This window comes from Thermothelomyces heterothallicus, assembly GCF_042370625.1.
Source record: "Thermothelomyces heterothallicus CBS 202.75 unplaced genomic scaffold P884_scaffold_25, whole genome shotgun sequence".
NCBI lineage: Eukaryota > Fungi > Ascomycota > Sordariomycetes > Sordariales > Chaetomiaceae > Thermothelomyces > Thermothelomyces heterothallicus.
The window spans coordinates 351,713-378,233 of record NW_027192586.1 but is presented as its reverse complement, the minus strand read 5'-3'; the positions used below and the strand labels follow the sequence as shown (position 1 = coordinate 378,233).

At 56.7% G+C, this 26,521-nt stretch overlaps 9 protein-coding genes across 9 annotated transcripts in view; 4 read left to right on the top strand and 5 right to left on the bottom strand.

Moving 5' to 3' along the window:
- The window catches only part of P884DRAFT_229787 (uncharacterized protein), a 2,311-nt gene extending 1,699 nt beyond the window's left edge, over positions 1-612 (top strand). The window contains exon 3 of the mRNA XM_069439767.1: positions 101-612. Coding sequence (XP_069294915.1) covers positions 101-117 — 17 coding nt within the window. The 3' untranslated portion in view covers positions 118-612. The remainder of the gene's footprint in view (positions 1-100) is intronic.
- Positions 613-1,328: 716 nt separating this feature from the next.
- Positions 1,329-2,682, bottom strand: P884DRAFT_208075 (Aldo/keto reductase-like protein; the record flags this gene model as incomplete). Its single annotated transcript, XM_069438841.1, has 3 exons — positions 1,329-1,364; positions 1,442-2,232; positions 2,538-2,682. 3 exons carry the CDS (start codon positions 2,680-2,682, stop codon positions 1,329-1,331), a joined length of 972 nt encoding a protein of 323 aa, XP_069294914.1.
- A 2,395-nt stretch (positions 2,683-5,077) lies between these two features.
- Positions 5,078-5,717, top strand: P884DRAFT_302297 (Yos1-like protein; the record flags this gene model as incomplete). Its single annotated transcript, XM_069444931.1, has 4 exons — positions 5,078-5,105; positions 5,179-5,238; positions 5,381-5,488; positions 5,662-5,717. 4 exons carry the CDS (start codon positions 5,078-5,080, stop codon positions 5,715-5,717), a joined length of 252 nt encoding a protein of 83 aa, XP_069294913.1.
- Positions 5,718-6,446: 729 nt separating this feature from the next.
- Positions 6,447-9,937, bottom strand: P884DRAFT_66975 (uncharacterized protein). Its single transcript, XM_069446008.1, has 4 exons — positions 9,729-9,937; positions 9,429-9,572; positions 9,346-9,359; positions 6,447-9,256 (listed from the first exon to the last, which is right to left on the bottom strand). The coding sequence occupies exons 1-4, from the start codon at positions 9,765-9,767 to the stop codon at positions 6,796-6,798; spliced, it is 2,658 nt and encodes an 885-aa protein (XP_069294912.1). The 5' UTR covers positions 9,768-9,937; the 3' UTR covers positions 6,447-6,795.
- On the top strand, positions 9,871-11,139 carry P884DRAFT_279956 (uncharacterized protein; the record flags this gene model as incomplete). Its single annotated transcript, XM_069443378.1, has 4 exons — positions 9,871-9,977; positions 10,046-10,103; positions 10,154-10,299; positions 11,082-11,139. The coding sequence occupies 4 exons, from the start codon at positions 9,871-9,873 to the stop codon at positions 11,137-11,139; spliced, it is 369 nt and encodes a 122-aa protein (XP_069294911.1).
- Positions 11,140-14,642: 3,503 nt separating this feature from the next.
- On the bottom strand, positions 14,643-15,330 carry P884DRAFT_272146 (Sec61beta family-domain-containing protein; the record flags this gene model as incomplete). Its single annotated transcript, XM_069442497.1, has 3 exons — positions 14,643-14,677; positions 14,793-15,120; positions 15,328-15,330. 3 exons carry the CDS (start codon positions 15,328-15,330, stop codon positions 14,643-14,645), a joined length of 366 nt encoding a protein of 121 aa, XP_069294910.1.
- A 933-nt stretch (positions 15,331-16,263) lies between these two features.
- Positions 16,264-17,052, bottom strand: P884DRAFT_66906 (uncharacterized protein). The gene has a single exon (XM_069446007.1). It carries the CDS (start codon positions 16,767-16,769, stop codon positions 16,368-16,370), a length of 402 nt encoding a protein of 133 aa, XP_069294909.1. The 5' UTR covers positions 16,770-17,052; the 3' UTR covers positions 16,264-16,367.
- Positions 17,053-17,335: 283 nt separating this feature from the next.
- On the bottom strand, positions 17,336-18,969 carry P884DRAFT_272145 (HAD-like domain-containing protein; the record flags this gene model as incomplete). The annotated part of the gene is made up of 4 exons (XM_069442496.1): positions 17,336-17,647; positions 17,705-17,854; positions 17,911-18,674; positions 18,735-18,969. 4 exons carry the CDS (start codon positions 18,967-18,969, stop codon positions 17,336-17,338), a joined length of 1,461 nt encoding a protein of 486 aa, XP_069294908.1.
- A 2,760-nt stretch (positions 18,970-21,729) lies between these two features.
- On the top strand, positions 21,730-25,142 carry P884DRAFT_331868 (ABC transporter transmembrane region 2-domain-containing protein). Its single transcript, XM_069445749.1, has 2 exons — positions 21,730-24,298; positions 24,390-25,142. Exons 1-2 carry the CDS (start codon positions 22,153-22,155, stop codon positions 24,953-24,955), a joined length of 2,712 nt encoding a protein of 903 aa, XP_069294907.1. The 5' UTR covers positions 21,730-22,152; the 3' UTR covers positions 24,956-25,142.
- Positions 25,143-26,521: the final 1,379 nt, after the last annotated feature.

Sequence of the window (26,521 nt, the reverse complement as noted above, 5' to 3'; positions counted from 1 at the left end):
TTTTTTTTTTTTTTTTTTTTTTTTTTTTTTTTTTTTATTCTATCCACCCTACAATGTTTTTTTTGTCGAGTGAGCTCGCGCTAACAGGATGCTGCCTCAGCTTTTGTACGGACATGAGCAAACGGGGTTTTTTTTGGGTTTTGGGGGGAGGGGGGGGGCTATGCTTCTTTTGTTTTGATATGATATGCTGTGGCTGATCTGAATCGAACGACTGGTGGCTTTTGTACCCTCTTCGCCTGCCTACCAAACAATTTCTTTTTGTATATATAATAGCTGGTCTGGAAGGGCCGGAACAGCGAGGCGGGAATGTGAACAGCAAGGGAGAGGGGAAGGGTAAAGGTTACGAGAACGGCTATATGCCAAACCATGTCTCCTACATAGTAGGTCGCATGCACGATGTTTTCTGTTATCAACGTCCGGTGAAGTCCGGGCCTGTTCTTCCTGTTTTTTTGTCCTTGTTCCCCCTCCCTTTGTTGGCCCCCCCCCCTTTTCTTGACCCGTTTCGAATCCGGGATGCTCGCGGAAGCGTCTCTGCTCAGGGGTATGGCTACAGTTGATTGCTACTGATATCAATTGATTAATTGCTCGGTCGACATCACCGAGTCGCCGAGGGCTCTTACCAAGCTTCAGTAACCTGCCTCTAGTTATGCTCAGTCCGACACGCGGGGGTTGAAGTCAGAGCCTGAAAAACCGGCTTCGGGTTCTGGAAGCCTGTGGGCGGAGATGATGCAGAACCGGCAGAGAACGGCGATGAAACTCTCAATTGAGGCAACGGGACTGAAAAGCCCTCTGGCAGGCTATATATTCTGAAGTAGACGCTGGAAGCAAGGACCCTCTGGTTTCCCCAGCACTTTAACTAGGCTCTGTTATGGTATAAGTTGCAACAAACGTGGGGGACGTGAGAGAGAAGAAGAAGGGTGTGGAGGTATTCAACGTCATATATTCATTCTATGCAGGTCCCGCCAGACGAGCAGCCCGTGCCGTGTACGAAGCAAGGTGGTCCATCCCCCCAACATCTAAAGGCAGGCTTCTTGGGAATTGCCGCCGCAAGGATGTAAGGATGCCATATTGTGCCAGCCCCCATCCCCAGCTTTGTGTTCAGGCAAGCGGCAGAGCAAACATGATTCTCATCTCAAGTCATGAGAAGACCGGCGCGAAGACTACCTAGTTAGTCACCCCTTCCCGCCGGCCGCCCTCTATAATTTCCAATCGTCAAGGGGGTATCAGTGGAGAGCAGACCAGTGGCGGCCCTGGTCCGCCTCGAGTGTGGCCGGTAAGGGCCACGCGGGACTGCGCCCGCCCACCGCGCTCTGTGCTCCGTAGAGCACTTAGCCAAAGATCCAGAGATACTCGGTGGGGAAGTACTAGAGTGGGAAAAAAAAAAGTCAGCACGCGAGAGAGAGAGAGAGAGAGAGAGAGAGAGAGAGAGAGAGAGACTCACGTTGGAGGGCTGGTTGAAGCGAATGCCGCGGTCGAAGGACGAGATGGTGGCGATGTCCTCCTCGGAGAGATCAAAGTCGGTGCACTGGAGGTTGGAGGCCATGAGGGCGGGGCGGGTGGTCTTGGGGATGACGGCCAGGCCACGCTGAGTGGCCCAGCGGAGCAGGACTTGGGCGGGCTCGCGGTTGTACTTGGCGGCGATCTTCTTGATGGTCTCGTCCTCGATAAGGGGAGTGAGCTTGACGGCGTGCTGCATGTTGAACTCGAGGAAGCTGGCGGGGCCGAAGGAGCTGTAGGCGGTGACGGCGATGCCCTCCTGCTTGGCGAGGTTGAGCAGCTCCTGCTGGACGAGGTAGGGGTGGTGCTCGATCTGGAGGGTGGCCGGGCGGATCTTGGCGTACCGCAGGAGGTCGTAGATCAGCTGGGCCTGGAAGTTGGAAATGCCGATGCTCTTGGCGAGGCCCTTGGCGACAAGAGACTCCATGGCAGTCCAGGTCTCCTGGATGGTGGCCTTGCTGGTGCGGATCTCGCTCTTGCCATCGTAGAACCAACCGGGCGGGTAGCGGACCGAGGGGTCGACGTACTCGAGGGCGACAGGGAAGTGGATGAGGTAGAGGTCGAAGTAGTCGATGCCCCAGTCGGCGAGCTGCTTCTTGACGATGGGCTCGACGCGCTCGGCGTCGTGGAAGGTGTTCCAAAGCTTGGACACGATGAAGAGGTCCTCACGCTTCACGATGCCCTCCGAGATGGCGCGCGCGATACCCTTGCCGCACTCGACCTCGTTGCCGTAGTCTGTCCATGGCCCGCGTTGTCAGTCAATCACCCCCGTTCTCGTCTTGTAAGTGTAGTTACTGTTAATTGAGTGCTGCTTAGGGATGCTTGGCGCGGTTCCACAGTAGTAATCCACCCCCCCTCCATCCGCCGCCGCAGCACGGTGGGGCGGGAAGGGCCGGGGCAGAGGGGGCGGGGTAGTTTTCGCCCGAGCTTGCTGCCCCTCCACGTCAAGCAACGCAACGCGCAGAACGATGCCGCGACCGTTGGGGGCGGATGGAATTTGGACGAGAAGGGGGGCCAAACAATGTTGTTGTAAAACTTACCGCAAGCGCCATCGAAGAGGCGGTAGCCGGCCTTGATGGCGTTGTAGACGACGTCCGCGGCAACGGAATTGTCGACCTTCCAGAGGCCGAAGCCCACCTGGGGCATGTCATAGCCGCTGTTGAGCTTGATGACAGGTGACGGCATTGTGCTCGATTCTGTTGATTTCTTTTGTGACAAAAGTATCGAGAGATGAGAAGGATAATTCAGCCGGGGCAAGGTTCAAGGAGCACCGAGGGGTTGCCGTGCTACTTATGCCAACCGGGCCACCCCCACCACAATCTTTGCAGACCGGAGGAGAAGAGGTGGCCCGCCCAGGAGCATCCCGCCGCGCTCGCCGAGTCGCGCGCTTCGTCGAGGATGGTTCCGCCGAGCAGGGCCATACCGTCCCGCCTGCGGCAGTACCTCCAGCAACCTCTTCCTGCCCTAGCGTAGGCTGCCAGCCCCTCCAGGGCCCATCTAGACCCGCTCCGTCGTCATAGGCGGCGCGGGTATCTACAGCGGGCGCCAGGGTCTTCCTCGGCGTGCCTAGCGTGGATGCTACATCGCCATGTTCCATGGCCACTTTTCTCAACATCGTTGCCGTGGAGAAGAAGCGCCCGTTTTCTTTTTTTCTTTATTTTTTTTTTTACTCCGTGGTGTACCGAGCGAAAATCGAGGCTTGCGTTGTCCTGAGCGCCATCGTCCCCGGAAGCGATCCACTGGTTCGCCTGGGATACTCGAGCAGATGTGAGAGCCAGCACACGGCCAAGGCTGTGGGCCCGTCCCGCCGAATCTCCATCTGCGCTTGGTTAAACTGCTTGCTGGAGAATGTGGACTCCCCCGTGGGAACCAGGGAGCGCTCACGAGTCGGCTGGCCGTTTTTCTTATTAGCCTTGTGCACGCGGCGGGAAAAGCTCGCTCTTAGCTCTCAACTCCCCAATCGTGTAACCCATGTGCCAAATCCGGTAGGTTATTCTTTGATAAGAGTTGCAGAGGGCAACGCTTTGGCGGCCCGCAACCAGAGACGGGCTGCGGCCCTGCATCTCCAGGCGTTTGTTGGCCAGCAAGCAGACGAAAAAGTTCAGGTGATCACATGGCCGATGCCGGTTCAATAGACGGTCACAGCCCAGAGAGAAATCCCGCCGAGCAAGACGCTGCGTGGGCAGTTTGAGGCGCTGCTGCTGGAGTCGAGAGTCGACTTGACCCGGTATCCGGCCATGCCCGCGCGATTTAGCCTGTTCAAGACCCGCGCCAACCAGAGCCGCCGGTTAATTGCAGCCAAGACGAAACAGTGGGATGGCGCCCCACAGCGGGTTTCCAATTTCGCCGGAGTGTCGCCAGCGCCGTCCTCACCTACCCTTGACCGAGGTGAGAGAGCGCGGTACGGATTTAACTAATTTGGTAGGTTGTTGAAGAACCAAAGTACTCGTAGTATCTATCCCTACAAGCGGTATGGTCAGACAACGCTCGGCGAAAGCAGACTTTAGCCAATCCAACAAACAACTGCGGATCGCGGTAGAGATCTCGAGGCGCTTGGTTGTATTCCGTACAAAGACGCATGTTGCAGATCACGGGGATGATGGCTACGCCCGTGAGCGATCCATGGTCTCGGGATGGTAGGCTAGTGAAAGATGTTGCGCAACACACAACCGCACAGAGTCTTGTACGAAGTAGAAGCCTACGGCTTTGAAGTCGGCAATCGGAACGTAGCGAGGAATTGGGGATTGTTGGGATGCTCTTTCCAAGCCAACAACTGCCAACAACTGCTGTTGTTGGCCGAGAACTTCGTCAGGGGTAAGCTCTTTCCTTGGTTTGGGCCGGCCCTCATGGGTGTTGCTGGAGCCAATCGCAACTCAACCAAAGCCTGGAGGGCCCGTTGTCCAACGACTACAGAAGTCAAGCCCGGTAACCTCCTAATGCTCATGAGAGACAAATCAGGAGTCTAAGCCTACCTTTGCTCGTTGCTGTGTGGGTTTGATGGACCGCCCTATTTGATGTTTCGTGTTGTTTTGTGCTATTTCTGCTTGGAAAAGTAGTAGAGAGGAGTGGATGGGGGATTACACCAAATCCACTGCGGACCTCGATCTGACAAACTGATACCAACTCAAAACAGTCAGTTCGGAGCTCGGAGCTGGCAGAAACAATCGACAGCTTTGGAATTCAGGGTTAGGGGAAAGTTGAAGAGCCTCAGAGCCATCGAGATCCTGCCTCGACTTCAGACCGCCTTTTCCTATTTTAGTTAGCTAAGGTACGTACCCGTGCCGACCCAGCTTTCAACACCATGCGGACCACTGCTAGCGTATCGCATGCTTCAACAGACCGCTGCAGGTGATATCGGAACTTTGGCAACCGGCCCAGTATCAGCCAACTTGCGAGCGGCTCAATTCAAGCTCTACGATTATCAGAAGCAGAAGGGTCACCGGGGAGTTCTGTTTGGACGTTCACGAGTACGGAACGAAAAGGAGCCGCGCGAGAGGGCGAGGCCATCAAGGCCGAAGCAACACCACACAAACCCACCTTTTCGACGACAGCGTCCCGCTGAGCCGGTCGTCCCTTCAACATGTCCATCCTCGGGAAATTCCTCTATAGTGCGACCCCCTCCCCCTTTTTAACGCAGGCCCCCGTCACTAACACAATGCGCGCCCCTTCTCTGCGAAACAGTCACCGTCCTCCTCCTCAACGCTATCTGCATCCCCTCCGAAGACCGATTCCTTGCGCGCGGTACGTTTTTCCCCCGCTGGTATCGTCCAGGCTTCCCCCTCCCACCTTAGCCAGCCAGCCAGCCGAGACTTTCACACAGCGAAAGGAAGAGGAGTGAAGAGAAGAGAGAAGAAGAAAGCTGACACGAACCGGCCAAAAACAGTCGGTCTCGCCCCGGGGACATACCAGCGCGGCTTCGGCCAGGACCTCGACACCAGCGTCAAGCACAAGATCATCCAGCTGATTGCGAGCGTGAGGACGGTCATGAGGGGTAAGTGGGAATCACATCCCAGGAGTGCCCCCCCCAAAAAAAACCCTTCCTTCCTTCCCCCAACCAAACCATACCACTGGGGCGGGCTTCGTGTCCGACATGGACGGGAAGCGGAAATCCTCCGCGGGCAAGCTCCGGCTGACCTTATATATAATGCGCACGACGGCGGGCAGTACCCCTCATCATCATCAACACCCTCATCATAGTCTACGAGCTCATCCTCGGCTAGTGAACCGGGGTTGGGTGGCCGTGTCTGTAAGAAGACAGAACGATGGAGAGGACAAGAAGAATATACGTGACGACGAGGAGAAGGCAGGACTCGGTTCGCCGTGGGCGCGTCGCGAGCTCTGGTTGATGTGGATATATGTAACGGCGACGCGACGGGGGCCGGGTGATGGTAGGGAAAGAGTCAGGCCTGCTACGTGCCAGGTAAAGCAATGCTTTTCTTTTCTTTTTCTGATCGCTGGCGTTTTTGGACGGGGAATGGATTCGGACTCGGTTGAATGCACATGCATGCATGCGTGCATGGTATGCCTAGGTACGCTTCGCAAGCGTGCACGTGTGTATCTTTTCGCCATGTGCAGAGGTGGGATGGTGCATCATCCCTAACCAAAGTCACAATAATCCGTACGTGTAGAGAGAGCAAGGTGGCAGTGGGGCAGGGACGGGGAACGAGCGATGAGGACTGTGTGCGCTGCGAGCGAGCTTGCTTGTTCCTGCTTATTAGTCGCAAAGTTAACACGCGGCCGAGCTGGCGATACCCGCTCGGTTGGCATAACCGCACACTCCGCGCTAGTCAACAATCGATGCCAAGGAACTTTCCAATCTCCGGCGCCCTGCCATGCCATGATCGTACATACAAGTCTCGAGGGTCCCTGAAGCACCGCCCCCGCCGGCCCCAATGTCCGCATGATTAGAGCCCAACAAAGGCGAGCTCGTGTCGGTCCTCGTGCCGAGAGACTTCATAGTACTCGCCGACCCAATCTCGGAGATCGCGCTCGGGAGAGAAAGGGGGGAGGGGGAAAGAAACAGCAGGTCTATATGAGCAGGTATGGTGAGAGAGCCACCAACGTGACGCCTGTAGCCAAATACCAAAAGGTGAAGAAGCAAAGTACGCAACACGAACACGACAGCCTCCCCGCGCGAGGGTATATATCCTTGAAAGAACCCCTTAACCCAGATGATCCAAGAACGGAAGCACGCCATCCCGAGAAAATCAGACGCTTACTGCTTTTCCCGCTTTATACAACCCCATCCCCGGCTCCAGCCCCTGCGATGGACAGTACTATAGGTAACCGCAACCCCTCTTAGGACGCCGAAGACAGGAACCTGCTGCTCTTTTTCCTGCCGAGCCCGAAGCTGAACCTCTCCTTGAGCGGCGGTTTCTGGTTCTCCTTGCCGTCTCTATCCTTCTCCCTGTCGTGCTTGTCGGGAGTGCGTCGCAGCTGGCTGACCGCCCCGGGCGCCGTGTCCGACCGTGGGATGGCCCGCGCCAGGAAGGGGTTGCTCGGCTTTTTGGCGGGCGATCCGTTGATGCCGCCGCCGCCGCTGCTGCTGCTGGTGCCGTTGCCGTTCCCGTTGCTACCGCCGCCGTTCTTGTTGTGGGAGTAGGGCGCCCCGTTCTCCTTGGCGCCCGACGACGGGATGCTCTCGCCCTGGACGCTCCCGCTCTCGCCTGCCTCGCTGCGATCGGTTCTGTACCCCTTTGGGTCGCCCTTATCCTCGTCCTTGTTCTGGCCAATGTGCAGGAAGGCGAAGCTTTTGCGGGTCATGGACTTGCTCGTCCGACCGGCCCGGTTGAACAGACCGTTTCGGTGGTGCTGCTCGTCGCCACCGTCGCCATCGCCGCCGCCTCCGCCGCCGCCGCCGCCGCCAGCACCCGCGTCGGACGAGGTGGTTGTGTCCGTGGTCGTTATCGCCCCGGCTTCTTTCCTGCGCCGCTTCTCTTCCTCTTCTGCCATCCGCTTGCTCTCCTTTAACACCTGGGCTAACTGCTCGCGTTCGAGCCTGGCCGCCTCTATTCGCCTGCGTTGCGCCTCGTTGCGCTCCTTTGCAGCGAGGCGAGCCTGTTCCTTTTCGGCGGCTTTCCGTGCCTTCTCCTCGGCCTTCTCCCGCGCCTTGGCTTCCTTCTTCTCCTTGGCTAGTTGCGCCTTGGTCTTTGACGTAACAGCGGTGCCCTTGTCCTCTTCCGTCGCGACGGCTGAGCCGGGGGGTGGCGCTGCGACTAGAGGGTGGACTTCCGAAGCGGACAGCGGAGGCGGCGGCGGGGCGCCCGAGGTGCTCACGTGGATCTCGGGAGGGGCCGACCTGGCCTGATCGAGCGTGGCTAGCGTCTCGTTCTCGTCCACCGGAGACAGGGGCTGCGAGTTGAGCTTCGAGAGCAGAGCGGTGCTTGACCCGTTCGGCAACTCCGTGGTCGCCGCGGTGTCTGCCGTCTGAGTGGCCAGTTTCACCTGGTCCAGGCCTTCGGCATCCATTTCTTCCCGCACCTTCTCGAACGTCGTCTCCTGGTAGAACAGCACGTAGGCGCACGCCATCCCGGGCTTGTCTCCGAAGAAGTTCCGGACGAAGTGCTTGTCCACCGGCTCGACCATCTCGTCGTCGAAGAGTAGCCACCCACGGTCTTTGGTCTTGATGACCGCGACATAGTGCCCGTGGTACGCGTTCCCTCCGATATGCACAACCACGGCGTAGAGCTCGTACATCCTGTCGGGATCTTCGGCGTCGTCGGTCGTCATGAACATCCGAAGGTGGTAGGGGTAGACGACACGGTGGAAGAGCTTCTGCAACCGGCTGTAGTCCTCGGTGTACTTGAACCGCTTCAGATGCAACGCGAGGATCTTGGGCAGTTTCTTGACCTTCATCCGCTTTTCCGCTTCCTGCAGGCCGCCGCAGTGGTCGCAGTGGAACTTGTTCCTCTCGCACAGCATCTCCTCGGCCGAGAAGTTGAGCAGGCACGCAGTCACGGACGAATGCTCCTCCAAGTCTATTGACAAGTCTAGAAACGTCTCGTCGCGTTGTGATGCCGTCTCGCAGGTCAGGCACCTGGTTTCCGAAGTCAGCACGCCCTCGAAGATGTCGTGCACCCAGCCGGTCCCTGACGACCGCGTCACAGAACCGGCATTGGTCGTCGTCGTCGTCGTCGTCGTCGTCGTCATGGCTATTGCGCCTGCGGCCTGATGAGACGGATCCTCCTTGCTTGTGCTGTCTGCCAGCTCTTGTGTCCGCTTGGCGTAAGCCTCGACGTTCGCAATCACGTCGTTGAGAACTATGCCGTAGAACTCATGAGCGTCCTGGTGCATCGAGTTGCGGAACATCTCGTTGTTACGCTTGAAGATGTCCAGGAACCTCTGCGGGCTTATCACGCCCGTCCTGGACTGACTCTCGATCATGGCCTGGAAGATGTCTCTGAGTGCCGTAAAGGTACACTCCTCCATGCCGGAAGGGTCGACGCTCTCTTGCGCGAGCTCTAATACCGGCCCCCTCAGCATGGCCTGCTTCTTCTTATACTCTGGCGAGTCCGGTTTGTCCTCCGGGCGCAAGGGCGGGACAGCAGGAGGGAGCTGCGGTCCGCCGAAGGACTGCCGCGGCTTACTTGGGCCGGCGGCATTCCCGCTCTGCTCCGGCTGCACCGGAGGTCGTATTGTAACATTGACCTTCCGCCTCTGCCTGTTCCCCTCGTCCCCGGGTAACGGCGGGGGGTAGTTGACGACATGCCGTCGGAACTGCTCCGAGTGATATAGTGCCTGAACAATCGAGTTGCAATAACTGCCAAAATGCCGTGGTCAGTGAGTGACCTCGCCTCCCTCGAGTGCGGGGGGCAGTGAGCAGGAATGTCTGTGGTTCCTCCCACCTACCATGTATTGCCGAACTAGATTTGAGCAACGACGGTTAGAACGAGTCCACCGCAGGAGGTGTCGGGGGTGCTGGTGTATCTCACGTTTTCCAACCCAAAGAATTTGTCGCTGCCGTCTTCCCGGATCGGACCAGCATTTTGTAACAGCTTCTCGAGCGGCGTCAGGTCTGGCCGAGGTTCGTCCTTTTTGCTTTTTGCGGATGCGGTGTTATCGGATTTTGAGACACCCTTGACACGTTATCGTCAGTCCTGAGCTAAATGCCATGCAGTCCGCAAAGCTGGGGGGGAGAACAGCGGGGGAATAGGTTGTCGCTTGGTGTCGTGTCGTTCCTGAACGAGGGCGAGAGTGTCTGCCCGAGACACACAGCGGCTGGTCTGACTTACAGATCCGGCCCCTTTGAGCTTCTGGAAGAACCCCGCCATGGCGGGCGCCGAGGAGACCAGGTGCTCGGCGCGTCACTCGGCAGGCGGGGGGTAGGGGCTGTGATGGTGTAGACAATGCGAGTGAGAGTCCAGGACGTCGACGATGGGTCGAGCAGCGCAGTGGCAACCATCCGGGGAGAATCTGGGATCGAAAAAGAGCGAAATGCGCTACGTGGCGCCGAGAGTAACGGCCGATCGAATACTACGGCCGTCTCGATAACGAGGGGACTGCACAGGGCACCCGAGACGCAAACAATTCGAGTTGCAGCAATTCTCAGGGCAAGACAGGCGCAGTCTCGGCGCGGTGGTTTCGCGCGACTCGCCCGCGGTGGATCGGTCGATGGCAAGTCTCGGGACACGAACAAAGATGCCCTGGTCAGACACAGAAACACTTCCCCAGCCCCAGCGAAACTCGCAGTGGAAGGCTGCACACAAACAGCGCTCTCGGCAGGGTACAGGACCGGGGATTGGACCACAGTCGCGCCGCTGCAAGAGAAGAACCTGAGCGGACAAGCGAGCACCTAGTAACTTAGTACTCGAGGTCACCAAGGTTGGTTGGAGACCTGGACAGACTTCAGGCCCGCAGGTTCCTGTGTGGTACGTACACTAACTACACTTGATAGTTACGGCAACACGTTGCCAAGAACCTTACCCCGGCCGCAGCACATTTCATTGGATTGGAAAACGGGCTCCTTTCCAGAACAGAGGTTCCTGGCGGGGTGTGGGGTCTTGCTTAGAGAAAGAACCCCACAGAACGTTCCCGCCCGCGCTCGTCGCTTGCTGCTGCTCGATTTGTTGGGCTACACTAGTGTAGGCGCAAAAACTGCCACTTCAACACAAAGGACCTCCCCGAAACCCTGGGGTGACGGCAAGATCGACTGTCGTCGACCCCTCTTTTCGCCCCGGTACTTTTTCTAGGCATTCTGGGAAAGGACAGAAATCGGCAGATCGTCTCACGACCACGTTGACCGTTAACTTATGCACCTTCCCCCTTGGAGCTGCAAAACCCGGCTCCGCAACACGCTAACTACGCAGCACGCTAATTACAGCACTGAACCCTACCTTGGAGCGGGTGGTCCTCGCCTGGGCCAACCGCTTCCCCGGGCTTCACGCTGTTGGCGGTCATCGCGGCGCGGCTCATCTTGCAGTTTTACGCGGTCTGCCGAATCAATCGAGCATACATAGAGTTCTGACTGACACTTCAAGAGACGGCCATCTGATGTAGTAGTGTACACCACACCGATCCAACAAGTATGGCCGATTCGAGGTTGAGCTGCATGCTTAGCCGTCGTTGGCCCTGACCTGCATGGTTAGCGATGCGACGCTGCTTTCGATTACCCTCGCCCGCTGTGCGCAGCTGGCCGAGCGGTGATGCCAACATAATCCGCCTACTAGTTGGTTAGTTACTTACTAACCAACGCTCTTTTCGTCATGCCGTCTGCGCAGAGCGCCGCGTAAGGCGGGGGGATGTGGGCGATGCATGCACCAAATGCACTGAACTGACATCAAGCTTTCCACTCGAGGCGACACGGCGCCACCCCGCCGCCGACAGATCTGCACGCCAATTCTTGCTCTCGTCAGTCAATCGACACCTCCCGGTTCTCTCATCTCTCGATGCGGTCGGGCCAAGGTTACATGCGCTGCCGGATGGTTGCAATATGGAAATGGAGGTCCCCGCGTCCGAGCGCCAGCACCAGCCAGGCGGATTCTGCAGGTGAGAGCAACATTCCCCCAAGGGTTTGTTGCTATTCGTGTAGCCCATCCTCTCGGTCGCCCTAAGGCGGATGGATGGCACGCTGCTGACGAGGGCCACGAGCGTGGAAGTGTGGGGTAAAGGGAAGGGCACTCAGACACCTTGCTTCGCTTGCGCAAGGAGCTTGCGTTTACCCTCGCTCTCGAGTTACCCCGGGTAGGTACCGACCATTGCCACTTTATAAATCCTTATGAGTGTACTGTACATACGCAGGAGCGCACGTTACTGGTAATGAGATTGATTCGCTACCTGGAGTGGTTGGGCTCCGTGCAGAGGACACGGGTTCCGTCGTCCGGGATGGTTTGTTGGGAGCAGGGAGCTCTTGGCGTGAGGTGCAGCTGGGCAGCTCGCCCACCCACTGTCGCTCCCAGGACGCAACTTGAACTCTAACGTTAACTCGGTACGGGATTAAAATGCCTCTGGTTCGTGGATTTGAACTAGCGCCGGGTTAACTCAACATCGTCCTGGTCGTCGGACACTAAGTCCGCACACTCCTGCGTACACTATATATGTACAAATACGTCGTTGGAAAAAAAAAAAGAAAGAAAAAAAAAAAAAAAGACCACAGCAGGCAGCGGGCCGTGCCAATCACGCGGCGGTGCGCGATGGAGGGCCGTTTTTGCCGAAGGAATGCGCCGCAGGCAAAGGGCCACGCACACACCGCTGAGATCAGCCCGGCTGCCTCCTGTGGGATGGGTCGCCCGCGTCCTCATGGCACCCTTGAAGTGCAGCAGCGAGCCGAGTGGGACATGCATGACACCTCTCTCTCCTGACGCTGCTGCGCTCTGCGTGGCCAGATGCCAAAACGCCGAAAAGTGCTCTAAGTGGCAATCAAAACCGACAAATGGCGTCGCCCCGATTGACGACGGCAACCCTACTATACGTTCGTCGCGCCTTCCGCTCGTCCAAACCAACCATCACCACCTTATGACAATACCTCGTAACCCCATATATGCGGTCTGATCCTTCGCTCATACTGTGTACTGTACATGAGGAAAGTCTGGTGTTCGAACAGACTGGTAGAACGCACGTCTGTCGAGTTGGATTCCGGTTGCCCATCCCTCTCTTTCCCTCTTGCCTCTTTGGCTTGATTCTCTCCCTAAGGTTATTGCGCGGTCTGCCTTAGGCATGTTGCATACAAGAGAGTATAGAATTCTGGCATATTGCTTCTTTTTCGAAATATCCGTCTCGAATGTTTCTCTTCTCCAAAGATTCCTGGAGGGTACCGACTTGTTACAACAACGCCGGACTGTTAAGTCTCATGTAGAGCGGCTCGGCGATGAGAAGAGACTTATGTCATAGGAGGTGTTCGAACTTCCGGGTAAATGATGATCAGTTCACTACACGGCTGCTAACCCGCGATCAAGATGCATCCAGTCTATTTGTGGTGGTGCCACAGGCCGAGAGAACGGCCGACGGTTGGGTGAGCCTCCGCAGGACTTCGGATACAGCGTCACACCAGAGGCTCGGGACGTTTTTTTTGCTTTAGCCATGATCAAGTCCGCACATACAGACATTGGTACCTACCGTCCATCTAGGACATGCGCGGAGTAGGACGATCCAGTTCGGCCCAGCCACATGACGACCTGCCGAGGCCAGGAGACACGGTGCTTACACTATTCCACTACGGAGTAATCCGTACTCACCTCGGGTGTTCAGAAAAAAAGCCGTCGTTCCCAGGACGCAGACTCGGAGTTGGAGAACACCACAAAAAGTGTGGTGCCTCGCTAGCCACGTTGCCCTCTCATTCTGTATTTATCAGTCAGTGACTCGAAGGACGGCCATTAAAGGAAGGGAACACGACGCCGGAATCCTGCAAGGTCCTCCTATCCACCCGTCTGTTCGCTCCACCTTTCCCGAGTAGTTGATCGCCCAGCCTGCTACCACACTCGTAACTTCTCCGCTCAGCGCGAGCGTGAGATTCTGCCCTGCCGGTCGACGGTAACAACAACACAAAAGACTGCGTGAGAGCCAAGACCCTGTCTCGGGCAAGGGCTCTGTCACAACAGACACTACCGCGCAAGAACCCGTAAACTACCCGATCTAACTGCTGCCCTACTGGGGTGCTTGCAGTACCACGTGAGATTTCCGAATCTGGGTCAAAAGGTTATGCGCAGTGCGTGTAACAACACCAACCTCCTCGGGACACTTCGTCTCCCGCGTGGGCAAAACCCGATTCGAAACGAAAAGGCTGGGCCGTGCAAGATTCGCCAACTTGTCCACGGGGACAGGAGAGGGAATGTGCGATGACGTTATGAATCGGACCGTCTCACCATCAGGATTCGCGTCCCAGGTCATGCGGCATGCATATCACGGGAGTTCACATGTTGCCCACCGTCACCCCATTCTTCAACACCGGAGATATCGGCGTCTCTCCCCCGAAGGTCGCGACACAGGTAACGGGCCGGTCCGTTCGTGGCAGCGTTTCACCCAGCGGGGCATCTCCGTAGGGCAGTCGGCAATGTGCGAGGATGGACTCGTGGGCCGAGGGACAGGTTCATTCGATCCTCGTAATCCGGATGAGATGGCCAAATCGAAACCAGAAAGAAAGGAGAACCTCCCATGAGCCCCATTTGACCGTTACAGTCCAACGCCGGCCCTCTTCTGAACAATGCCAGATTCGCAAGTCCACCCGAAAGAGCCCTGCATTCCCAGAACAGTCCATTGAAAGATATCGTACACCAATCGGAGCGACCCATCGCGACTATTGACCGCGAGGCGGGTAGAGACAAGCACGATCAGGTCGTCGGATCTCACATCACTTTTCAAGCTTTTGCTGTACCTCCCGACTTTGTTTGCCCCAGGTATCTAGAATCCCAACACGCACCCCCGAAAAAAACGAAAAAAACAAAATTATAGACGACACAATCCCCCCGGAACCCCGAATGCCCGATACCGCAAGATGGTTTGTGCCGTCCCGTGCCTGCCCTACCCGTCGTTGCCTCCCCGTATTCTTCTTCGTCGCTCGCCAAAGGTTGTTTTCGGGAAGGAAAAGGGGGGGGCAATCTTGTCCTCCCTCGGCCGTCGACGTGGAGAGCAGTGCCTTTGCTGCGAGCGAGCTTGCCCCGCACTTGAACCCTCGCGCTCTAGCTCGGAATCTAGCTCGGAATCGAGCTCGGAATCTAGCTCGAGAACTTGCGGGTGATCTTGGCAATGACTGTTGTATTTCGTCAGCGTCATGCTTCCCATAATCTTCCCTCCCCGCCCCCCAAAAACATATACAGCCCGGCAACCACCCGACCCGGGGGGGGGGGGGGGGAAAGGTAACTCACTATGCAGAGCAACCACGCTAAAGATAAAGACCAGGCTGAGGACCAGCACGACGACCGGGTCGACCTTGAGCCCGGGGCTCTCGTCCGTGTAGAGGCGGAGCATGGTGCTGCTGGAGCCGCCGGCGCCGGCGGCGCGCGTGCTGTTGGGCCGCGCGTTGGCGATCCTCTCCTTCTGGTCGGCCGCCGCCCGCCGCCGGATCGCCGTGCGCGCCCCGCCCGGCGGCGGCGGCGACGAGGGGCGCACCGCGCTGCCCGTGCTGCTGGCGCCCCCCGAGGGGCCGCTGCCGGCGCCGCTGCCGGCCGTCGGGGATGAGGCGCGCGGAGAGGCCTGATTTTGTACCGGGGTTAGCTTAGGCCCTTCCTTCCATCCACAATATGTTCTCTCTTTCCATCTCTCTCTTTGTGTGTGTGTGTATGTATGTGTGCGCACGTGTGTGTTCTTGCTTGTACGTTGACGAGTTTCGCTCGTCGGAGAGAGGGCAGGGGAGGCCGGGGGGGTTACGATGCGGCCTCGTTTTGATGGAAGCTGCCTTACCATTGTTGTTGTTGTGGTGGTGATGGTGGTATTAGAAGAGAAGTAATTGAGAAAGCGAAAACGTGGTATCGAGAACGAAAGGCAGAGAGGAAGAATGAACGGCGCTCGTTCTTGAGAGACGCAGGTTGGCTCAATCGGTCGGTGGTCGCGTGGTTGGATTTGGGCGGGCGGCCGAGCTGGAACACGCTGTTCACGCCCCTAATTATCGAGCAGGAAGATCCGTGCTTCGAATTGAGGCCACGAAGTCACAGCTCCCTTGCTCCCTTGCTCGGGCCCGTGGAGCCCGGCCCACCAATCCCCATCCTCGTTCGAGGACTGGCGCCGCAATTTTGTTTGACCGGGGTGCTCTTGACGGCGCGCCTGGGCCACGCCCGCCAAGAGAATAATACTAGGTAACGGAATACGGAGTAACTACACCAGCAGCACATTGATCTCGACGCTATCTGCGAACATAATTACTGTTAAACCTCGGGATCCCTACTCCGTAAGGGTTCCAGGCCACAGAATACCCAGTCAAGGTTATATTTTGGATGAGCTCCCCGGATCGAAGCATTCGGGAGCGGCACCGGAAGTGTGATGCGAACCGAAGCATCGTCGAGTCGAGTAACCCAAAGCGAGAATCAGTCGAGCCATGCTTCTACGGCCACCTCTCTTTCCATCGTCCCTCTAGCATTTGCAGATTCGTTAGATTGAACCCGGAGTGACTAAGAATACAAATCGGGATAACCTGCAACTCCGTTGCCTTCCCTGCTCTGACTTGGCGACCCAACTCGGCGTCTTGAAGAATCCATGCGCCGTATACGATATCTCGCCATGTCCCTATTTCTGTCATGGTTTATACGGGATTGGGATCCCCCATCTGCTCCCACTTCACCACAGCCGAGGTAATGCTTGTGATAAGTCAAACCTGGTTCCTGGATGTGACCAGACGGCGGCAGCAAGGCTGTAGAGTCTATTCTTTGACATTCAACTCTGGGCTTGGTCCATCGTTCCTCTCCAACCCGCTGCAAACGATTCTGACCTGCTCCGCCTGTCAACCTTCAAAACCTCTGGCGAAGGGCTGGGAATGTATTGTCACAGAGCCGTGCAGGAGGACCGTGTTGCAAAAACATGCCACCCAGAGGAAGGGCAAAAAGAGGGATTAATAATATATACACGAGGCAAAACGGTGTGATGATATGGTAGGTGTTAATGAGACGACAGACATTGCGAGTGTTATATATCAGCAGGGGTAATGGGAAAGCGATCAGATATCGAAGAATGGCAAAGGAAAAATGCGTCAAGGGGTATGGTAGACAAAAGAAAACCGGGAAAGGGAGACAGATATAGACGACGACCCATCTAGGGGTTGGGGTATGATGCGCGAGGTTCAGTGCAGACTCGAGCTGCAACAGGACGACCTCGGCAGAACTATGGTTGGGACCTCTCTGGGTTTGATACATGGGGAAAGGGGGAGAAAACAACAAACAGGAAGACCAATATCTGACGATGCCGGCTTCTCCTCACGCGCGCCCGCCTGTCTGTCCGCTGCTCAACGCTTCGCAAATGTGAAAAGAAAGGAGAGGAATCGAAAAGAAAACAAAGAAAAGAAAAAAAGGGTTGGCCGTCTCCCAAGCATTTACCAAACTCCCAAATAGAACCGCTTCCAGCTGAACGTTTTTCCGCTTGCGAACCAGTCCATTACTGTTATTTTTTTTTGAACCCGTTTGCCATCGTGTGTTCCCCGGGTGAGTCGAAGGGGAGGACGAAATTGTCACCACTGCAAACCGGCCCCGGCTTGGATTGACTGCGTCCGCTCTCGAGACTGGGCATCGGACCTGGGCGACGAGTGGGCGTAGACATCCTCTCAATGCTGTGCCTCCAGAGTTTCCGTAGTTTCGGCGCATGTGCGGTTCTATTGCGCATATGCGGCCGGGGTCCCCTGATCTTGTACGAGACCGATTCATGGTTGTCTAGCGCCAATTCGATCGAAAGAAGGTACGCCGCAGAAAAGAGAAAACCGTGACTGTTAAAGAGTGACATCGAGGACCAGGCTGACGTCCCGGACGGTGGGGCCAGCCAGGTCTTCGAGAACGGGGATAAGATCGAGCAGCTCGTTATCGTGGGCGTCGGAGAACCAACTGCTGATGGGAACAGCGTGTTGCGGGTGGAAGATGTACGAGGTCGGCGAGTTGTCGATAATAATGGTGTCCTTCAGGTCGCGGCCAACCTGCGACAAGTCCTTGACGTAGTTACCCTGATGGTTGTAGCAGCTCTCCCTGAACAGCCGGTGGTGAACCACCTTATGAATGTCGAGCTGATCGAGAAGCGGGTCGCCGTACTGTGTGCCCTGCGTTAGCTCCACACCGGCTTCCGAATCTTCCACGAGTCGGCCTACCTTGGACACGGAGGCCGTGAAAACCACGACTTCGTAGAGCTCGCCGACTCTCTTCATGAACTGATCGACACCGGGGCGCTTGATGACGTAGACATTATGGTAGTTCCCTTCGATCTCCACCGGTATTGTGAAGTCGGCCTGGTGAAGAATCTAGGATGGCGGTCAGTATTGGACCTGTCACGACGAGGACCGGGTTTGCTCCTCACCTTAAACGAACTGTGGACCAATGTCTCGTCGAGATCGAGAACTAGGCATTTCCGGCCCTTGTGCTCGGGCGCCTGAGGAGGCAGGAGGAACCTTTGAGGTTGGTCCGGAGCGAAGACCGGCGGGCTTTCGATCAGTGCGTTGCTTGGAGCGCTTGGAACTGCGGGTATCGGTCCCGAAGGCGGAGGGGGAACCCTTGGTAGTGTTTCCTCTGCGGTTGCCGCGGCTCCTTGGCTCACTAGCTGCCGCGCATTCTCAGCATCTGGCATTTGCACATCACCCTCGGCATCCTTCTCCGAGGCAGCCTCCTCCACCTTTTCGGCATCCGTGCCTGTTGCGTGCGGCGGCTCCACTGAGATTACCGGATTGCTTGCGCCTGGGCCAACGAGTGTCGTCTGCTTCGACTCATTGTCCCGCTCGCCACCTACTGTAGATTGGTCCTGAGTGCTGGTGCCCGAGATCCGCCTCGCGTTCTTTGCCGGTCCTTGAGGGACTGAGGGTGGCTGGCTGGGCTCTTTCTCGGAAAGCTGGATCCTGCTGCCGGAGGGCTGCTCCGAGGGCGTGGCCGTCCTACGGCTGGCGGTTTGTGGTCGCGCAGGTATTTTCTCGAGCTTGTGAGTCGGGAGCGGCGTCTCTGAGTCGAGGCCGTTGGCGTTGTCCGGCACACCGCAGCACCCAAATAAGGCGAATAAGCCGCCCTTCTTCTTCCTCTGGGAGGTTGCCGCAAGCGAGTTCGGTTCCGATTGGCCTGGCGTCGCTGTTGGTCCTGTTGCGGCACCTAAACGGTTACTAGACGCGCTTCCATTGTGATTCGGCCGCAACATACTGCCTCTAGATTCCTTGGAGCGTCCTCCGATGCTGTCTCTCGAATCACCGGCGGTCGCACCGCTTAATCCTGTCGCGGTCGGTGACGGCCGGACTCTTTGGGAAGACGACCTTGACGGAACCGGTAACAGGCCACTATTATTCTTGGAACTCGTTCCGTCCTCGGGGGCCAGCGTCTCCTTTTCCTTCGAGCTCTCCGCCGCCACCTGCGGCCTCTCCTCCATACCCCGAGACATACCGGTCGTCGAAGGCGGCGCCGATGAATGTAGCGTGCAGATCCAGGCCCTGTTGCAAGAGTCAGCGTCAGAGTCTTCAGTTAGGGGGACGTCGAGGGCTCCAAGCCCAGCTGCATTCAGCAGGAGCGCGTCGTCGAGCAGTGATCTAAGTTGGGAAACGATAGAAAGCAATCATTGGTGACCGACACGAAGCACACGAAAATGCGGGCCAGGCGTGTCCAAGTCACAAAGCTGTCGTCGCAAATGGCGCGCACGCTCGTTCGATGCAGGCTCGATGCAAGGTAGTTTAGCAACGCACCTCCGATGATCCAAGCTTTCCAACGCAGCTCAACCCCTCTATCTCACCGGTACACGTCCGTTGCGCCGCTTTCCCCGGTTCGCCTTTCCACAACCTCCGTTGAATTGGCCGTCGTCCGAAATCCGAAAGGACTTCGCAGCACGGAAAGCAAAAAGCTATTGTTGAGGAAAATCCGGATCGGACCGTGACAGGCGGTCGGTGCAGGGCGGGAAATTGGCGCGGAGGCCGATCAGCAAAGGGACCGAGCAACGCACGGCTTGATGCGTGTCTGCCTCGGGGCGACGTGAGAATGACAAGGGAACCCAGGTCCGAAAAAAAAAAAAAATAACCTGCCCGCCGATTGAAAGAGCAACCGGCTGATGACCAACCGATGGCCGAGCGGGATGGAGAAGGAGAAGGGGGACGTATCAACGGCTGAGGAAAGTCGTCAGGGCGCAAGCGAGATGATTGACCTAAAAGGCGAAGAAGGGGCGCGGTAGGTTAAGGTACTAGGATCGCTCAAGGGACAGTGGACGACTTTTGGGGGGGGGGGGGGGAGGGAAGGAGAATGCCAAGAGTGGAATAGCGGATTGCCTGTGCAGAGATTATTACTATGTAGCCAGGCTGGGGGGATGATGGCAGGAGTTAAGGTTGAGCCCGGCGCCTCCAGGAACGCTCTGGCATTTGGGCGCCAATCGCTGGAGCAAATAATCTCAGCTAACAGGGTCCATCGTCGCCCAGCATCGGCCATGTATCCGGCATCAGCTCAATGCAATCCAATGATGGAAACTAACCAGCAGCACACCAAAGTAAGCCCGGGTCTGCTCCGATGAAGTGTCAGGCGTTTTGAAGAGAGCCCAGCAACTAAATATGGATGGACAGACATTACTTCTTCGTTCAAAGGAAGAAAACAACACCGACAGCGCATATTTCTGCAGGTCAAGGCGACGAACCACTGCTACCTTAAACTGCATAAGATAGACAGAGAGAGAGAGAGAGAGATACGGAATAACTAGTCGAAATTCCGCGGTGTGTTGGGACCTTGAGCGAAAGAGGGCGGCGGTTCCCCTTTCCAACGAAACAGCCGCCCGGGGTGGCGCGATGAGGGTCTAGCGGCCCAAACCAGCCGATAACTTCAAGTAGTAACGTTAACTAGCAAGTGCCCCGCTTTCAATGGGTGCATCACCGGGCTGGCCAGGCATTGCCAACGGCGACCTGGAACAAGTGAACGCCACGGGAAGCAGCCACATGGCAAAAGTTCGATCATGACCTCTGATGCCAGATCGGACCTGATTGGAGCCATCACACAGAGAAGCGAGTCGATGTGTCTTGCCCAATTGCCCTAGCCAAGGAGCAGACCAACTTTCTCACTTTCACACTTTGCATGTGTTATCCAAGAGTCAAAAGCTCAGCATCCGTACGGAGTAGGATGGCAAGAGCTCCACAAGCCCTCGAGTCCAGTCGAAATTCATTCAGGGTGTTTTCAGTCCGGCAAGGGATGCTTGGGAAGCCGTCGGTGGGCCATGCCTTAGTTATATGATTGGTCACCTTAACCGCCCAGGGCAGTGACGGGCAATCTTGGACACGTTCGAGCGGACCACTCACTGCAGCCGCCTTGTCGCTGGTGATTCATTGGCAAACCACCTTCGAGACAAGGCCGAGAGATCTCCAACAACGGAGCATGATCTGAGTTGCGAAACATTAGTTATCGCGAAAAACTCCGGCCCGGTCAGTGATAGTGGCTGCGTGGACTGGAGCCAAACCGCTGCAAGGCTACTACGCTCGTTGGTGCAATCGGTCGTGCCGCCTTAGCATACCTTAAGACGATCGCTGCATACCCTGAATACATACAAGTAAGCGTGTCGCGTAGTGTCGAAAAGATGGAATGCCCCCGTGATAAAGGAGTCTTGTTCGGCGGTCAACTTGGCAATGCTATTCTTTCAGGCTCCTTCCACATAAAATGTTTGTTCCTACATGTCACGTTACTCAACACCCTGCCGACAGAGAAGAACCAAGTCTGGAGATGCCTTTCGCTAGTGAGGCATGGCATCTGAGCATATCCAGAGTGCTCTTGCACACTGCCGACTTGGACACGCAGTACGGATGTACTTGCATGGAGTAGGGTACGGAGGACGACGCGAACTTTTCTTTTGCTGTACTTCGTACAAAGGGAATACGGGATTCCACTCGAGTGGGCTTACCACCTAGTTATGTACAAGAGCAGGCGGGATCGGGATACCCCAGTTCGCCAAGATGCTTCCAGCAGTGGCCGCGGGGAAACCACTGCTGATTGGGCAGCAGGGCCAGTGGCAGACTCTGGGGAAAGCCGAGTGGCTGTGGCAATGACGTGAGCAGGATGAGGTAATCCGTAAAGGTGTTCCGTACCTGGTAACTAGCGGACCGCTCTGTGTGGCTGCGGGACCTTCGTTCACATGCTACCGACGACCAACTTTCGGATCACAGCTGTCGGAACTTGACAAACACCCTCCTTCCCCCCCAAAAAAAAACGCCCGTCACCACAAGACCTGACAAATCTGTTTCTCCCGTCGGTGTGCACGGCTCGGATTTCATACACCAAGACACATTTGCTTGGATCTTCATCAACGAACCACATTGACCTACATTCCCACGAGAAGCACCAGCTCTTGACTCGAGGATTCCGACCCAGGGCCCGCTGACCATCGATCAATTGCGACTCCGCAAGAAAGCATCGAGTCGGCTGCCAGAAACAGCCCTAAAAAGACTCGCTCGTCCCGAGGGGTCGTATCGCACACGGGGATTCCACCGCATCATCTGCATCGCGAAGCGCTCGCCGATGGACCAGTGCGTTTGATCCCGAAACGCGGGATTCGAACAGGAACGTTTCGGCGCCACCGTGACGGCCGCGCTACCTCGCGGCGGTGAACATGGCGGCCCAATCGACACTACGACACTCGGCCGCCGAGGAGGCCATCGCTGCTTTTATCGACAAGTACACCGAACTCATCCGTTCCAAGCTCCGTAAGACCTCCCGAACGACCCGCCTCCTTGCCACGCTCGCCCTCGTCACGTCCATCATCCTCGCCGGTGAAGGTGCCCGCCGTCGGTGGAAACGCAAGCGCGATGAGAGAGAACAGGGTAGAAAGTTGGTGCGCACCAACTCGTGGCTTCATAACAAGGACGGCTCCCGCACCATCTACGTCCCGTACCGAAATCGCGACCGCCCAGCTAAGGTGGTCATCCACACGACCAAGCCTCTAACCTTCCAGGCACACCGGCGCCTGTTTTTGAATCCGCCTAGAGTGTCCGGGCTGGGTGATGGAACAGTCCCTTCGGCCCAGACCAAGCCCGGCCTGAACCTGGCCTTCCTCCATCAGTTCCTTAGCCTGATGAGTATCATGATCCCGCACTGGAACAGCAAGGAGGCTGGCCTGCTGCTGAGCCACAGCGCTTTCCTGATGCTGCGCACCTACATGTCTCTGGTCGTCGCCCGCTTAGACGGCGAGATCGTGCGCGACCTCGTGGCGGGTAACGGCAAGTCCTTCTTGTGGGGTCTGGTCAAGTGGTGCGGTCTCGGCGGCTTCGCCTCTTACACCAACGCCATGATCAAATTCCTCGAGTGCAAGGTGTCGATCGCTTTCCGTACCCGGCTGACGCGGTATATCCACGATCTGTATCTGAACGACAACCTCAACTACTACAAGGTCCACAACCTGGACGGCGGCCTGGGATCGGGGGCGGACCAATTTATCACTCAGGACCTCACGCAGTTCTGCGCAGCAGCAGCGAGCCTCTACTCCTCGCTGGGGAAGCCATTTGTTGATATCTGCGTCTTTAACTACCAGCTCTACCGCTCGCTCGGCCCGCTTGCCGCGCTGGGCCTGATGAGCAACTACTTCATAACCGCCAGCATCCTTCGGAAGGTGTCCCCGCCGTTCGCCAGGCTCAAAGCCGTCGAGGGTAGAAAAGAAGGCGACTTTCGCAGCCTGCACGCTCGCCTGATTGCTAATGCCGAAGAAATCGCCTTCTATGGCGGGGCCGAGACGGAGAAGACATTTCTCGACAAGGAGTTCAAGTCGCTCTCCAAATGGATGAATGACGTTTACCACCTCAAGATCAGGTACAACATGCTGGAGGACTTCATCCTCAAGTACAGCTGGAGCGCCTACGGCTACATTCTGTCGTCGCTGCCCGTCTTCCTCCCCGCGTGGGGCGGTCTCGGCGGCAAGTCGGAGCAAGCCGAGCACGCCGTCCAGGGCGGCCGTGAACGGACGCGCATGAAGGACTTCATCACCAACAAGCGGTTGATGTTGTCGCTCGCCGACGCTGGCGGCCGTATGATGTACTCGATGAAGGATCTCTCGGAGCTCGCCGGTTACACCAGCCGCGTGTACACGCTCATTTCGACCCTTCACAGGGTTCACGCGGGCGCGTACCACGCCAAGGGCAGGGATAACGAACTGTTCTCCCTCTCGGACGTCCAGGGCACTACGCAACTAGGGTTTGACGGGGTGCGCTTGGAGAATGTCCCCATCGTCGCCCCTGCGCTGTGGCCCCAGGGCGGCGAGGAGTTGATCGAGTCGCTGTCGATGATTGTTCGTCGCGGCGACCACCTGCTCATCTCGGGCCCCAACGGTGTCGGCAAGAGCGCCATTGCCCGGGTCATAGCAGGACTCTGGCCCGTCTACCGCGGCTTGGTCAGCCGCCCCAAGGCCACCGGCGAGGATGGAATCATGTTCCTTCCCCAGCGGCCCTACCTCAGCATCGGCACCCTCCGCGATCAGGTCATCTACCCGGACGGCGAGGCCGACATGCGCGAGAAGCGGAAGAACGACTCGTACCTGCAGTACGTACTCGATCTTGCCCGCCTGGGATACCTGCCGGAGCGCGAGGGTGGGTGGAACACCCGCAAGGAGTGGAAGGACGTGCTGAGCGGGGGCGAGAAGCAGCGTCTGGCCATTGCCAGGCTGCTCTACCACGAGCCCAAGTACGCCTTTATCGACGAGGGCACGAGCGCCGTGTCGAGCGATGTCGAGGGGCTGCTGTATCAGACCTGCAAAGAGAAGGGAATTAGTGAGTCTCATCGACCCCCGCTCGTTGATCCCGCTTTATTTTATCCTGAGTGATCCCTTCACTAACCCACTTCTGCGTCTTCTTCCTCTAGCCCTCATTACCATCTCGACGCGCGCCTCTCTCAAGAAGTACCACACCTTCAACCTGGTACTCGGCCAGGGCGAGGACGGCGACCGCTGGGAGCTGCAGCGCATCGGCACGGAGACGGAGAAGATGCACGCTAGGCGCGAGCTGGAGGAGCTGCGCGAGAAGCTGGCGCAGGTTGACAAGTGGAGGGCGCGCCACGCCGAGATTGAGCGCGAGCTCGCCAAGGTTTGGGTCGAGGGCGGCGAGGAGCTCGCTGCCGAAGGCGGTCAGGAGGGTGAGGGTGAGGGTGATGGGAAGGCTAAAGTTGCGGCCGATGCCGGTGCTGATGTTGGGACCGAGGGTAACGGGGGGGAAGCCGATGGCGAGGAGACGCCGGGCAAGGGCCGAGAGGAGGCGGTGGTGGTTGGCGTGGAGCAACCCGAGACGGAGACGGAGGCCGACTACCAGGAGGCGCAGGAGGAGATGGAGGATGAGACGGAGACGGAGACAGAACTGGAAACAGCGACGCAAACACACGGCGGGGCCGAGGAGGGCGGCAGCGCCGGCGAAGGGTCGGGTGTTGTTGTATAAGGTCGTCTGGTTCTTTTATCCCTGACTTGAGGGGGTGGCTAGCGTGGTTACATATCCGGGGTATTGGGAAGGCGGCATGTAGTCGTATATACAGCGTCTTGTGTGCATTGTTCATCATCATGCCACTGTGGGCTGTCCAGTTGGCTTGATACACGAGCGGTACTACATGAGGAACAGAGCTTCGTGGACTTTCGTTCCGACCCGAGTTTGGTTTGGCTGTGTTGAAACGAAACTGTCACAGTTGGGATGTCTCTTACCAGCTCAGAACCTTCGAAATGCCCATGACGTTGTAGGGCCCGCCGTGGGACTATACATGCGCAAATATGGAAATGCCAATGTGTGCAGAGGGAGGCCGGCGAAACTCTCTTATCAAAGTACGGCTAGAGATGGCGATTTCCGGTTCATCGTGGACATAATGACTTGCCAAAGGAATGAAAAACGGAGGGGAGGCCGGCCATTGTCGGGCCTCGTATGTGTACTGTAAGCTACGGACCAACCCACGAATTGGCACTAGCGATTCTTGCGCCCCGAAGACGCGTCTGCAGGCCATCGAGGATGAAGGGACTAAGCCCTTGATGCGTTATCCATAACCAGCACAACTTCGGGCCACATATTTGTCTGTTTGTCTGTCTACTAGTCAAGTCACACACACAGGCGAGAGCGAGCCAGAGAGAGCCAGCCCCCAAGGTTGAGAGAATGATGGTGATGACGATGATGTTGATGCAGCGCACAATTCCAACTCAGCCATGCCCCTTGTGAGATACGATACTTCATGTGAAAGATTAGGATGAAGAAATTGATCAAATGATGCCCTCATACGATGATGGGTGATGCTAGATAACCCCCGAAAGAACACATGTCATCCAGTCGAGATAGCAGGAAAAAAAAACAAAAACAAACACAAAGCCCGAGCCAACTTACGCGAGCAGCAGTCGACCAAACATTTTCCCATATGTTGCACCGGTGTCCAGCCCAGTCCGAGTTAAGACCCCCCTATTTCCAAAAAGGCAAACAAAAGACCATAAATTCCCGACGCCAGCCGAGGCAGGACTAAAAAAGAAAGAGCGCCGATGGAGAGAACGCCAACCACTTTTACCGCACCAGAAATACGTATCGTCAACTCCACCCTAAAAACAAAACAAAACAAAAAAAAAAAAAAAAAAAAAAAAAAAAAAAAAAAAAAAAAAAAAAAAAAAAAGACAACCTTCCTTTTGCAAGATCCGGAGTCTGCCTTCCCTGTTCCCCCCTGAACTCTCGATAAACCAAAATATAATCACGAGTGAACCAAAACGAGGATTATGTGTTGAGACTTATCAATTTCTTTCCCACCCTCACGCCGAGAGAAGAAGACTTGAAGATCCCAAAGAGGAGTCGTGAGCTGAAGAGGTCGGTAGAGGGTACGCATATCAATATGTGTGTGACACAAGGAAGGGGTATATGACGCTAATTCGGGTTTCGGAGAGAGGATGGTGGGGTTGGGAGGGGGTATCGCGAAAATTAAAAAGCCCAAAATAAACAACCGAAGCCAAGACTGTGTTGGTTCTTTAAAGAGATAACGGGATAAAC

Coding starts and splice junctions, on each gene's coding strand:
- P884DRAFT_66975 (XM_069446008.1), bottom strand. CDS start 9,767: ATGGCGGGGTTCTTCCAGAAGCTCAAAGGGGCCGGATCT. Junction 9,573..9,728: donor AGCTCAAAGGGGCCGGATCT/GTAAGTCAGACC, acceptor TAACGTGTCAAG/GGTGTCTCAAAATCCGATAA.
- P884DRAFT_66906 (XM_069446007.1), bottom strand. CDS start 16,769: ATGTATCAAACCCAGAGAGGTCCCAACCATAGTTCTGCCGAGGTCGTC.
- P884DRAFT_331868 (XM_069445749.1), top strand. CDS start 22,153: ATGGCGGCCCAATCGACACTACGACACTCGGCCGCCGAGGAGGCCATC. Junction 24,299..24,389: donor CTGCAAAGAGAAGGGAATTA/GTGAGTCTCATC, acceptor TTCTTCCTCTAG/CCCTCATTACCATCTCGACG.